At 38.9% G+C, this 13,682-nt stretch overlaps 2 protein-coding genes across 2 annotated transcripts; one reads left to right on the top strand and one right to left on the bottom strand.

The window, feature by feature from the left end:
- Positions 1-296: 296 nt before the first annotated feature.
- On the bottom strand, positions 297-13,587 carry LOC124296999 (chitobiosyldiphosphodolichol beta-mannosyltransferase-like). Its single transcript, XM_046747537.1, has 14 exons — positions 13,212-13,587; positions 12,786-13,128; positions 12,459-12,709; positions 12,144-12,317; positions 11,948-12,062; positions 11,691-11,865; positions 2,307-2,346; positions 2,033-2,156; positions 1,761-1,811; positions 1,608-1,682; positions 1,360-1,514; positions 990-1,096; positions 684-912; positions 297-572 (listed from the first exon to the last, which is right to left on the bottom strand). The coding sequence occupies exons 1-14, from the start codon at positions 13,519-13,521 to the stop codon at positions 433-435; spliced, it is 2,289 nt and encodes a 762-aa protein (XP_046603493.1). The 5' UTR covers positions 13,522-13,587; the 3' UTR covers positions 297-432.
- LOC124296995 (NHP2-like protein 1 homolog) lies at positions 9,551-11,325 on the top strand. Its single transcript, XM_046747532.1, has 2 exons — positions 9,551-9,740; positions 9,924-11,325. The coding sequence occupies exons 1-2, from the start codon at positions 9,738-9,740 to the stop codon at positions 10,302-10,304; spliced, it is 384 nt and encodes a 127-aa protein (XP_046603488.1). The 5' UTR covers positions 9,551-9,737; the 3' UTR covers positions 10,305-11,325.
- Positions 13,588-13,682: the final 95 nt, after the last annotated feature.

Raw genomic sequence — 13,682 nt, 5'->3', positions numbered from 1 at the left:
GCGTATTAAACTTTGAGCAAACACTTTGTATTTTGTTCAGGACTCAAACTGAAAGTTACACGTTCAGTAGCGATTGTTTCAAACACTTTTCGAACCAAACGATCATTTTAAAAATTAATCAAATTCAAGAAAATCCTGATACTCCGAATTTTCCTTTGATCGTATCCCACCGAACAGCATTGAGTGAGTCATACTTTAAGAAAATTGCGGAAATGAGATAAAACTGAAAATTTACCTCCGGCAGTAATAGATAAATTTTGAAGACTCTTACATCCAACATCAATGAAAAAACTTACTTCTTTTTGAATTACTCCACCAGCTATATTTCTCCGTCCATTTCACCAAAAATCCATTTCTTCAGTTGCGAACATAATATCATTTTACCATATTAATTAAAGTTCTTTCTATTTCGAAAATCATACTGACAGTAATTCAATCTGTTGTCGTCAGATTCGTGAACATATAAGTCTGCATAAACGAAGAATTCTTTCGCCCAGTGAAAGTGATCTGATAGTTGTATATCAGTTCGTCCAAGTCAGCGCCGTTGGGAAAGGAGTGTGAATTTTTCCTCGCTGAAAATAATAAATGCATTGAAAGAAAAAAGTCCATGTACGTTTAAATTTCTAGAAAAAATGACATTTTTTACAAGTCCAAGACAGTTGAACAAAATTTCATCTCCTTACCCTCGTTAACGAAGAAATTGGCGAAGTATTGACTCGCGAGTGAAGCCTCTGGATTGTGCGGGATATTCTTATTAGCTACCCATTCGTACAAATTTTTCTCAGGGTGAAATTGTATCCCGTAAAAAGGCAGCTCGACGTGCTCAATAGTGGATATGAACTCAAGCCCGTTCCAATCGTGATTAACCGACATTACCCTGAACACCGAAGTAAGATTGACTTTCTTCAAGTCCTGTAGAACGTATTGCAAAAATTTTAAAAGTCATTTGCCAGCAAGTTACAATTTGTAAAAAAACATTGCATACTAACATCTCGAGTGACGCAGTACTGGTGGAAGTTTGCCGTTACGTCGTAAGTTGATAAAATATCAATTACTTTTTCCGAAGCATTTTCGAACATCCGGCTAGATTTGAAATCTGTTGATAAAATACGACAGTAAAATTTCTATATCAAAACTGGTATCACAAAAAACGCACGATATCAGATTAAAATCAGTCTCTTGTATCACGATCGATATCTACTTAACTTCAATTCCTCAAACTTGTACTCTGATTCATGATTTCGCAATTATCGTGAACAAATAGTAGTCAGTAAATACTTATCAGAAAAATCACGGTTTACCCTAATGACCAAAAATAGATTTCCACGTGTGAATTAGGTGCTCAAGGATTTCACTCACCCGATACGAATTCCAGAGGCAAGGCCTGTTTGTTACTTGAACAATCGGTTCGATGCTCGATACCACCGGCCGCTACATAAGTCATCAATTCGAAGCCCAAACACGTACCCCAAATTGGAAAATAGTCGCCCTGATTGTTGAGTCTTGTAGCGATACTGCATGACGTGGAAAATTAAATCAAGAAATTATCATTTTACACCTTCACTTGACGTTTACGTCAGATGATGGCAGTGTGGTCGTATAATTACGTGTAAATAATCGCTCCAGCTTCGGCATATCCATCGCTCACGTTAAAATACGAGCTACCACCTGGCCAAAGAACGCTGAAAATTAACCAAGATTTGCGTTAGAGAATCCGGGTCACGTGGAAAGGTAGCGTTAAATATCGTTCCATTTCTCACCCATTTACTTTGCTGAGAATGTCTTCGTAGTAAGACTCGTCTTTGCCGATCCTGTCAAACAGAGAATTAATGTACGCTTTATGTAGGCATTTGGCTGGTAATTAAATATCCGTTGTGTGGGCAACATTTCGCGCGAAAATCGGCCACATGTTAATTGACTTTTGTACAACCGCTGTTCGCGCTTCACGATCGTGACACACACAGATACACAGGCACATGCGCTTCTAGAGCATCCAGCTATGTTCGTTATTACGCTACGAAATAACTCTTACCATATTGGCACGGCTAAAGCTCCGGCACCTTCGACAAATTTCACGTAAGATGCAGCGATATAACTTTCGTACTGGTTCGGATACTTCAGGTTAAGCGAGTAGCTGATTTCCTGCGTCAAAATCCCTTGATAAACGATGCAACGTGATTAGAGTTATGCAACCAGTTGATAAATAGACAGCATTATACACAGCGATTCAGTAATGTACACTAGAAATCTCTGATTTCATTTTTTTCCACTATTTTCTTTTCCCCACTATTACTTGTCATACTCACCGATGATCGGTCGATCGTTCAAATAATCTGTCCGTTCAACTACAGAGAGAGATATAGCATCAGAAATATGCAAACACAGAGCCAATAGACCGAGCAATAAGCAGAGTGCTGATTTCATTGTGCCAGGTCAACTACTAAACTCGGTATCCATACTTTACCGGTATTTGTAGAGTCGGGTTAGAACCGTTCACGCAATCTCGGTAGTTAACAAATTGCTCTCTAGCGTCAGCGCAAGTTATCGACACACGCTTAAGACGTTTTTGCAAGTAAGATTAGATTCCAAAACAACGAACTCTTGTCGCTGGCAGAGATAACGTTTGCCTAGCTCGAGCGGACGGTAAACGTTCTTTGTACGACTTATCATCAATTTAAATCCACTATTATTCACACACATCAACGGACTGCAGTCTGTAACTGACTCGTAACACTCATCTACGAACAGCTTTAATACCACCGACATGTAACTGCCTGTCAAATATAATTCAATCCTTTCCACGAAGGAAGACAAACAACGCGTTATCTATGCGTATATAGATAGTAATGCGGTACAGGAAGTACCTCAAATACAGTTTATCAATGCTATTCGTAGAAGCCACTTGTGTGTAGATACTTGAAACTACAGTTGGCCAAGCTGAGCACACTAAATTGTTGTCAATGATTTCGTTAAAACGTCTGTAATGGCAGATCAATTTACAAAAAGAGTAGCGGAACTGCAATTGACTTCATCCCGCAATGTCGTAGAGATTCGTTTTTTAAGAATAATCCAAAAATATAAATAATGAATTTTTTGCAGTAAGCGATGTATGTACAAATACATTATTATACCCTTGATTTGTGTCACTATAATGCGTAATTCAATCTTCATAAAGTTCTAAAGTATAATTTTCACCCCCATTTTATCCCTCGTTCAATTGTCCATCAGCCGATGGCGTTTATTATCCGTTATCGTAACGTTCAAAGAAAAGAGGAACGATTGAACGGCATGCGGAAAAATCAGCTGGCAGGAAGGAAATAATAAAACGAAAAAATGTAGTTAGACGTGACGATACGAATGATCGTGATCCGTAAAAAGTTAAAAACGTGCGAAAACCATGGAGTCGGACAAAGATGAAAGCCGACTTGCAAGAGCACTGCTACAGAATCTTCCGAAAGCTATAAAAAACCTGTTCCGTCGGGGAAACCTCCGTCAGCTTATATAACCATGCCATTCGCCGACCACTCGTCTCCGAAAATTGTTACTGCGAGGAAAGATGCTGCTCGGATGGAGATCGTTCGTGCCGGCGCCAATTACCCGAACGCTGTACCGAGCACGTACCGTGAAAACCCGTCACATCCAGCAGCCCTCAATTCACAATCAACCCCAAGAAAGCAGTACGTAACGAGAACCTGCACCGTTTTAACGTCTCGACGAAACAGTCGCCCTATGCCAGCCTTCGGGGCGACGAGGGACGAGGGCGCCGTTGGACCCATCGCTGGTTTGTCTATTTATGCCGACGCCGCTCGTCTCCAGTGTCGTCGACGGCCGACGAAGCCTCCCTCTTCGATACCGCGGGTGCGTTTAACCCTTTCACTTTAAAATCAAAACATTGACTCAAAATGCCTTTATTTGCACTGATTGTGAGAAAAATTTCATTCGGTATTTCGTTCACTTTGTTCTCCTTATTTTCCATTTGAAATACAATGTACACGTGTGGATATTAATTCAGAGACGGCTAGTTATTTTACGTTGGTAACGCAGATTGGGACGTAGCGGCCGGTTGACACTAGCACTGCAAGCTGAATCTTCGTCGCCAACGTAAAATAACTAACCCTCTCTGAATTAATATCCTCATGTGTACATCCAATGCCAATTTCCTGTCATGTACTATAACTGGTTATACAGATAGGTTTTATACAAAACCTCTTTATTGGAATAAAGGAAACCCAAAAAATAATTATCCCACATCTATTCGTAAGCTGTATAATAAATTTGTCAGCGTGAACTTTCGTTTGAAAAACAAACTTAAACCTCTAGAGGTGTAAACATTTTTACTCAATACAGCAATGTACATACCATTTCAACATTCTTACTGCACACTATGAAATATCATACACGTTTCAGCCACCGCGTCCAGAGCCGCTACAAACGATGGCAAAAGGTCCAACAGCTGATACGATAATATCAATGATCGCCGCTGGCAAAAAGCCGCCCGTACCGGAGGAGTGGCAAATTAATGAGCATAAAAAGTGGCTCTCAAAAATCTCTGCGTCTATGGCCACAGCTGTATCAGCTTACCGGCAGAATCTACAGAATAATTCAATAAAGAAATTAGCGTTCGAATCAAGCCCCTTAGAAGTTGGTCGTAATAGCATGATCCTACCGGACAAAATACCCGGGTATTATCAGACCTGGAGTGAAGCGTTCTCCGAGGATAGATTCATCCGTCTTTCCCATCCTCTGGGACCCGGTGGAGCCCGGTACCCCGAGAATTATCCACCGGGGATAACGGAGTCCCTAAACGAATCTACCTACGATCATAGCGGTTTGGAAACCGAAACGACATCCTTTCTCCGGTTCAAAATAACCCCGATGGTAGACGCAGGAATTCAAAGCGATAGTATGCGATTGAAAAGGATTTCATTACCAGACCTTTCGTACTTTCGCGTATATTTCGATGTTTCAACCACGCCTTTTATGCGATAAGGTCACACCCTGGTCAGTCCGGAAACGATAAATCATAAAGATCCTTCAAGATCGATTTCATCGAGTTCTAAAGCCTCCGACCTCTCACTCGGCATCCTGAGTATGACGGAGTCTCAAGCGTACGTTCTGGAGCGAGTATTCGAGCCAAAACCCTTGCCGTAAGTTCGAAAGTGTTTCTTATGCATATATCATATATGTGCATGGGTATTTGGTGTGTCAGGTGACTTGCAGTCAGTGATTTAATTTCATTTATTTTAGAACCGCCTACAGCGTGGCTGCTAAATTGCAGAGAGCTAAGCTACGAGATCTACCGATAGACGTAGCGGAAAGAGAGACTTTTCGCACACCAAAAAGCACATGTGATCCTTACTCAAAAATGAAAACTCATACAGACAGAGGGTGCGTTGATTGATAGAGCTTTGGAAAGAACCGATATCGATGCAAGAAGTTCAGCATAATATTTACTTTGCTTTGGAGTTTGCGCAATTCTGTAGCGAAATTTTAATTGTCCAAATTGTAGGACAATACATAAAATTGATTTAATGGTGCAGATGAAAATTGTTCATTGTGACTATGAAATAAAACGGTGGGGCCTCGCAGAGAAAAAATTAACACCATCCTACAAGTTATTTGAATCTATAGGGTATTTTCGAGGACATGGAAAGTGAAATAATTTTTATAAATTCCACGGTAAGATATGATGAGTACACGGAGGGAAAGAGTTAATTGAGTCAAGTGATATTCGTTTGATTCAACTAACAACAAATGCTGTAGTCAAAAGCGGCGAACACAATACTTGCTTCATTCAAGATAATACTTTTGTCGGACGAAATACTTTTGACAATTTAATATAGAATTGAATCAAGCTTTTGAATGATCGTGCTATCTATTTATTCATGACTAGATTAAAACACTCGCTCGCTAAAGCTCGCTCAGGGTCGGATGCCTAGTGTAATTGGTTTTTGTGCTTGTGCGCTCGCTTACTCGTTGTCAGTGTTTTACCAGATGATATAGTTGTAGGGGAGACTGGGGCACGATGACTCCCCAAAAAATTCTGGTATCTGCTTCACAGTATACAGAATAAACACTGTTTTTGTGCATGTGACGCAAACCGAATCTGCCCGTAAGATTTTTTCTATATAATCCTACAAATCACGTTTATACATGCATGTAAGTATAACGTATTGTGAGTTTATGACAATAAATTTCGTCAAAAAATATCACAGAACAATCACCTAAGTCCTAACAGATTTGAAACACGACGCACATCAATTTTAGCTCTAATTGAACGACGTTATTATCATGTATTCCTATGTATACAATGCCAACCACTCACCAATTTCAATTTGTTGATCCTGGTCGTTAGGTTTTTTTTCCGATTCAAAATGTTATCTGAAGCATGCATATTGGTTCGATTGTACAAAACATGACGTTTTCAATAATCAAACTTGTAAACTTGAAAATTAGTCCAGAAGGTCAAAAGTCATCAGGTCAAAGACCTGGACAGCCAAAACCACGAAGCACTTGTCCCTGAAGTCGAGTTTCACCAGGAAGCGGACCTGGAGCGGAGAACCTACGCAGCGCTTAGTCAAGTCACCAGGTCAAGAACTTGGACAGCCAGAACTACGGAGCTCTTTTCCTGGATGTCAAAATCCACCAGATGGAGGACCTGGACAGCCAGAACTACAGAAAATTATTCCTGAAGGTCAAAAGTCACCAGGTCAAGGACCTGGATAGCCAGAACTACGGAGCGCTTGTTCTGGAAGTCGAGTTTCACCAGGTAGTCGACCTGGAGCGCAGAAACTACGGAGCGCTTGTCCCTGAAGTCAAGTTTTTCCAGGTAGCGGACCTGGAGCGTAGAAACTACGGAGCGCTTGTCCTGGAAGTCGATTTTCACCAGGTAGCGGACCTGGAGCATAGAAACTACGGAGCGCTTGTCCTGGAAAACGAGTTTCACCAGATAGCGTACCTGGAGCGCAGAAACTACGGACCACTTGTCCCTGAAGTCGAATTGCACCAGGTAGTCGACCTGGAGCGCAGAAACTACGGAGCGCTTGTCCCTGAAGTCAAGTTTCTCCAGGTAGCGGACCTGGAGCGTAGAAACTACGGAGCGCTTGTCCTGGAAGTCGATTTTCACCAGGTAGCGGACCTGGAGCATAGAAACTACGGAGCGCTTGTCCTGGAAAACGAGTTTCACCAGATAGCGTACCTGGAGCGCAGAAACTACGGACCACTTGTCCCTGAAGTCGAATTGCACCAGGTAGCGGACCTGGAGCGCAGGAACCACGGATCGCTTGTAATGGAAGTCGAGTGGCTCCAGGAAGCGGACCCGGAGCGCAAGATCCAGGAGGTTGAGAACCCGGTACTCAAAATTTCCGGAGCGCGATTTTCGTACGTCCGCTCTATTGCGCGGTTGTTTCCAGACTGAGGAATTCGGCTAGCTGATATTCGTCTATATAGATTGATGACGTCAAGAAAAAAAAAATTTGGATGACGTCACTTTCTGAAAATCCGAACATCCGACATCCTAACTTTGGTTTCGAACTTTAATACTATGTATGATGATGTATGACTTTAATACCATGTATGATGTATCACAGCATGAGTTCCTTGGAATAATGTGAATTTTGAATGAAAAAAATCTGCGATTGTAATGACTAAAAATGTGATGGAACGCACCTCAATCGTTTTGTTTTAAAAATATGAAATCAAAACAAATTGAGCTTGTTGAGTCAAATTCATGTTTTGTTGAGTCAAGAGTTCAATGGTTGAAGTAATAAAATTTGTTGTTACAAAAATTGAATTGACTGAACATTAGAATTATTCAAATGCACAAAATGTATTCTTCGAATGATGTTTTTTATAATTTTGTTGACTCTAAATTTTATGGAATTTACTTGATAATTTGACATTACTAGGGCACACTCGAAAGATTATTGCCGAATATGAGGAAGTATACATACATAAACCTTACATGTTCAGTAGTTTTAAATTACGCGTCGTCAATATCAATTTCGATGAGTTGAATAATGGCATAACGTTCCCTTTAATTGTTATAGGCTTGATGTCTAATTTGTCCTAGGTTATCCGTAACCAAATTCTTGGCCGACTACCCGGTTTTGTAACTATCTCTGAAGCTACTTATAATACTACGCTTATAATACTAGTATACTGACGTTAACGATGAATATATTGTCTGCGTGTTTCGAAGCATGTGGTTTTCCTTTTACCTCGTAAACAAATTAGTGCAACTGATTCAACCAGTTACGCCAACTAAGCTCCGGTTGGATCAACAAAGTGTGGCATTTATCGATGTAAATGTTTTGTTTGCTAGATTCATATACATATTTTACTTGAAGTATCTAACTTTTTCTGTCAGCAAACATACGAGTTGGAGGAACAATACATAAACTTCAAATATATGAACTGGTATTTAGTTGACTCAATTTCGGAAACACGTGAAAAAGTTCACTCGAGTTGATACTTCACTCGATCGCGATAAGAAAGGTTTTTTTTTTTGAATTAAGGAATTCACTTGACTGAATCATTTTGACAAACTAATTAAATCGAAATTGTTGAATTGAAGTCATCGTATTTAAACCAAATAAGGAATACTAAATTGAAGTTAATGGACACCAACAATATCTATTTTGTTGATTCAAGAATTTCTTACCCTCAGTGTACATTCAACCGTCAATATTTGTGAGAATGCGAATTTGCATAAGTGAAAAGTTCTAGAGAGACTGAAGAGGGTATTCTTCACGATATAATACGATTGTTGAGTACAGTCTAAAATGCTATCTGGTTTTCTCAACTTTAGTCCGTGTTTACTGATGCATATACACCCACGTCGTTTTTTATCTTGAACCATAGGGAACCAGACGCATATTGTCCATACATACGTGTACATTTAGAATTCAATAATTTAAGAAGCTCTACGAGTGGTCGGAGTAAAGTTCATTCATAGACTATGGTAAAATAATGTACATACATACGGTGTACCAAGGTCAAAGCTCCTCGAGAATAACGTTCTTGTGCACATTCCATATGGGGTTAGTTCGATCAGAAATCTCTTTTCAGTCCTGTAAAAATTTGTTAGAAATTTTATCATTCAAACGTTGACGCGTCCGTTTGTTTTTTTTTTTTAGAAATCCATTAAGAATTGGTACAAATTTTTGTCATGCATCTTGTGAAATTAAATATCGTTTTACATGTTTTTCATACACTCGAAAAATCTCTTAAAGTACTACAATTTTGATAGTACTACAATATTTTTTATATATTTTCCAAGATCTGCAACTAAGACTTTTTTCTTCATTTCACACCATTATGAAAGCACAAACGAAAATCAATCGCGTGTCCATTTACTATCCATTCAAATCAGGGATTCAAACTCGTTTCAACCGGTTAAGAAGGCATTTAAAAGCTTCGATTCAAAAGGTATCATGCCGCAGACGAGTGCACTGCGTAGTTTCAGTTCAGGACGGCGATATGCTGCGGGAGCAGTGGCGCGATCTTTTACAGATGAAAGCAACACACTGTAGACTGATACTCTATGCTTATATTTCCCAATACTTCCTGTGCATGCGTAGTTCAGTCAACGACAAATATACGTAATAGAAACGCGGCAACGTTCGGCAAAGTTCCAGGTTCCTCAGTGAAGCGATTTCTACAATTTATCGCCGAGAGGTTATAACCGGGTATTTCGATACCTCATTTCATTTCACAGTAACAGATATATTTAAAAAATGGTAAGTCCCAGTCACGTGTTACCGAATTAACTACATCCAATACAAATTACACAGTCAACGCGCTATCGACAAGAGGTTATGTCGTTTAGCACGTGGATGCGCAGTGAACCGTACGAAGAGCTGTAAACGAGCGAATAGAATTGACCACAACCGCGTTTGATTTAATAAATGAATATTTTACAGACCGATCAGGTGAACCCGAAAGCATACCCGCTGGCCGATGCTACTCTGACAGCAAAGATCTTGAATTTGGTTCAACAAGCAATGAACTACAAGCAGCTTCGCAAAGGAGCAAACGAAGCTACAAAGACTCTTAATCGAGGTCTATCAGAGTTTATCGTGATGGCTGCAGATGCAGAACCTCTGGAGATCCTACTCCACCTTCCGCTACTCTGCGAAGACAAGAATGTTCCCTATGTCTTTGTTCGTAGCAAGCAAGCTCTCGGACGAGCTTGCGGAGTTTCCAGACCTGTGGTTGCTTGCTCGGTAACAGTAAATGAAGGATCTCAACTTAAGCCACAGATTTTGGCTATCCAACAAGAAATCGAACGGCTATTAGTGTAAAGGCTGTAATAGAAGACCTCCGGGAGTACCTGATTCTAAAAATTAAAACACCGCGGAATAAATTCGCATATTTTTCTACGCAATCCTGTTTTGCTTCTTCGTCCGAGGAAGTCTACCAGAAATTATTTCAACGAAAATGAAACTGATTTATATGCATATGTATATGTATAACATACATATTGTAGCACTACAAATAATCGTATTATTACCAATATTTGAATATTATACCCATTTCTTTCAATACCATCTGCCGCAACCATTTACAAAACATTTTTGTGAATTCGGAAGGTCAGTAAATAAATGAAACTTTGTAACAAAAAACATAATCTTTTAACTACCTTTCTTTTTGTAATGTTGCTCTACCAGTCATGTGATCAGGAACTTTGCTCATGGCTCGGCCTTTCATGAATATGACTTTTCAAACTTGGAATAATTCATGCATTTCACTACAAAGAAAAAGAAACATCTAAAATTAATGGCAACTGTTGTCGCAATTGAAAATGAGAACAATGAAGGTTAGTTGTAATTTTTAAATAAATACTGTATTGGTTCAAATATAAGATGATTTTGGATTTCAAAACTACGTATCAGAAATCATATTATAATAATACCTAAATAAGGGACATCTGGATATAAGTCAATAGAGTCTTCCAGTCATATACAGTATCAAAAACCTGGACTCATATTTGAAACAAGACGGTGCTACTGTTCGTGTCTGCTCATCTATACACTATTACTATGTATTCCAATGGATGCTGTTTATTACATAGGGGAAATAAAAATGGATAAAACGTTCTAAATACAACATAAAACGTAACATATATTTGATTCGAAATTAATAATTAATATGGACTGAAGCAAAGTTAAGTAAACGAGATTATACTCTGTGAAATAAAACAACGATTAAAGCAATTACGATTAAGGTCGATAAAAAAAATTTGCGCACCCACAGCTCTTCAATATTAACGTATTTGTGTAAAATAGGCCTCAATACTCCAAGGCATTGAAAAACTATTTTGTATATATTGTTAGAAAAATCACAGGTATGTAGTACACTAGAATTTTTGTCAAATAACTTCATTTCTAATAAATAGAACTTCTTCGACATAATTATAATGTTAATTCGGTTATTAATAGTAAACTAATCATATTATTTCATAGAAAACACACCAACCTTGAGTGATAATTAGTTACTTATACAACTGCGATAAGTTTGGCAATAATCGTACCAGTTCCTTTTTTTTCGCTTTGCGGTGAATGATTTGCTTCAATTGCAAAAGAAACAAATACGTTCAGCGTAATTGTAATGAAAGTAATGTTCGCTGATAAAAAGGCGAGTACATAACTCATTCATGTAAAAAGAGGTGCTGCATTTTTCAACCAATGATTATGCCAATGTTCTTCTTGATAAAGCTTTAATTGCTCACGGAATTTTTTATCCTTGAACTGCTGTTCTTCATTGTCAGGGAAATTTTGAAACCATTTTATCAACAACTGCGCCAGATCCTTGCTATCAGAAAAAACCATGCCATTGCGATCGTGTACCAATAACTCGTTCAAACTATAAAACACGATTTATAAATAAGAACATGAGTAACTGAAAATTCTCATCATACTTTTCATATTGAGAAGCTAAAACTCACCCTTTATAGTTATATGCAAATGCAGGAAGCCCACTGCCAAACATGTCGACTAATTTCATTGGCAAATCTATTCCACTAGAAGAAACATGAAGACAGATCCCCAGGTCAGCGCTAGCTAAATATACGCAATGCTTTTTATAGGGGTGGAGGTCATGTTAAATTAAACTGCTGAAAATTTTAGTTTCCTAATGCTTACCTAAGAGCTTGGGATAGTCTGTATTTTCCAGCCAAGGTGTGATGACCGTAATGTGCCGCCAATTCTTCCGATCCATGATAGCCCTGTAGAATTCTTTCAGAGGTCCTTTCCCTGTTATAAAACAGATGATATCTGGTAAACCATGAACCTGGTTCAAACAGTTGGTTTCGTATTCTGAAAAACAAACAATTCAACCGTTATAGGTAATAATTATTATCAAGCCAAAGCAAACGACATATTTTATTTCAGGTGTATCATGTTTCAGAAAATGTTCATCGAATCAAAGGAACCTTAAACACCTGGATGAAATAATACCTTGCAGAGCAGATATCAATATTTCAAAATCTTCGTCTGGTGTCCAGCTAGTGCTGGAAACAATCAAGGCAGGCCTCTCTTTCCTAAGGGCAATCTCGCCATTTTCCAAAGTTTCGGTAAATGCTGTTGATTTTTGATCTTGGCCACACAGCTGTTCATACACTTTGCTCAACTTCAATAGAAACAGATGTTTCTCAGCCAGAGTAATACTATGAAATTCTTCAGACGGCCGATCATACAACACCTTGGCTCTGTAATTGTAATTTTAAAAAATTAAATAAGTGCAAGACTAGTTGCTCAATAATTAAACTACAAATAAGAATTTACCTTATGTTCCATCTATTCTGAAGATCTGCTCTCATTGCTTCACTAACGCAGAGATTACTCTTTGCCTGTCGTCCAAATGAGAATTCAACACGTCTTGTTACTTTAACAAATATGTCGTCAGACCCAGAATTCAGAGCCTGTATAGTATAAGCATAATTATGCCAATCTATAGTGAACTGAACGCCGGTCAACGTACAGAAGAGCCAGCATATTGGAATGGTCGGTATGCCAGGTGGATTTTGCAATATCAAATAACTCGAACGTCTTTTGGTGAAAAAAGTTGCCAAAAGGGTTACGCATTGCCAGATCACCTTTATTCCATACGATAGCAAACGAGGTAGCCCTACAGCAAAACAAAATCAAGTAACAGTATTAATCATCAAATTTGTGTAAGAGCAGTGGAAATGGTAAAAAAAATGTCTGTACCCTCTGGCAAATTCGGAACAGGCCTCATGTACCATATTTTGACCTCAGGATGTTCCCGAAGTTCAGTGAGCGGGTCGGAACCGGCGTAGCCTACCACGTCGACCTCGTAACCTTCCTTTGCAAAGGACAACGCATGATTTTGCATTCGAGGACTTCTGCCCACGTCTCCGAGCACAACAACGCATACATTTTTAGTCTTTTTCCTAGTCGCTAGCCAAAGTATTAAAATAATCAAGGCTGACACTAATACCGTACAAAATTTGTAGTAGTAATAATAATATGACTCTAACAAATACTCCATAGACAGCATTCTTGACTTGTTCAAGGTGCTTATGCCTGTAAGACACTGAGAATACTGAGATTAGTGCTTTGAGACAACTGGTCGTAACTCAGTGCTCGGAACCTAGGAAAAACAAAAATTGGCCAGCCTGTCAGGCGTTTGTCATCTCATTTCAGTGCTTACAATTAGGT

This window comes from Neodiprion virginianus, chromosome 2 (genome assembly GCF_021901495.1).
Source record: "Neodiprion virginianus isolate iyNeoVirg1 chromosome 2, iyNeoVirg1.1, whole genome shotgun sequence".
NCBI lineage: Eukaryota > Metazoa > Arthropoda > Insecta > Hymenoptera > Diprionidae > Neodiprion > Neodiprion virginianus.
Note: the sequence above shows the minus strand (reverse complement) of the source record. Positions and strands in the feature narration are given on the sequence as shown.

Excerpts from the sequence above, each read along its gene's own strand:
- LOC124296999 (XM_046747537.1), bottom strand. The coding sequence starts at position 13,521 with ATGCTGTCTATGGAGTATTTGTTAGAGTCATATTATTATTACTACTAC. Across the intron at positions 12,063-12,143 it reads AGACTATCCCAAGCTCTTAG|CTAGCGCTGACCTGGGGATC; the intron begins GTAAGCATTAGG and ends GCGTATATTTAG. Across the intron at positions 573-683 it reads CAATTTCTTCGTTAACGAGG|CGAGGAAAAATTCACACTCC; the intron begins GTAAGGAGATGA and ends TATTATTTTCAG.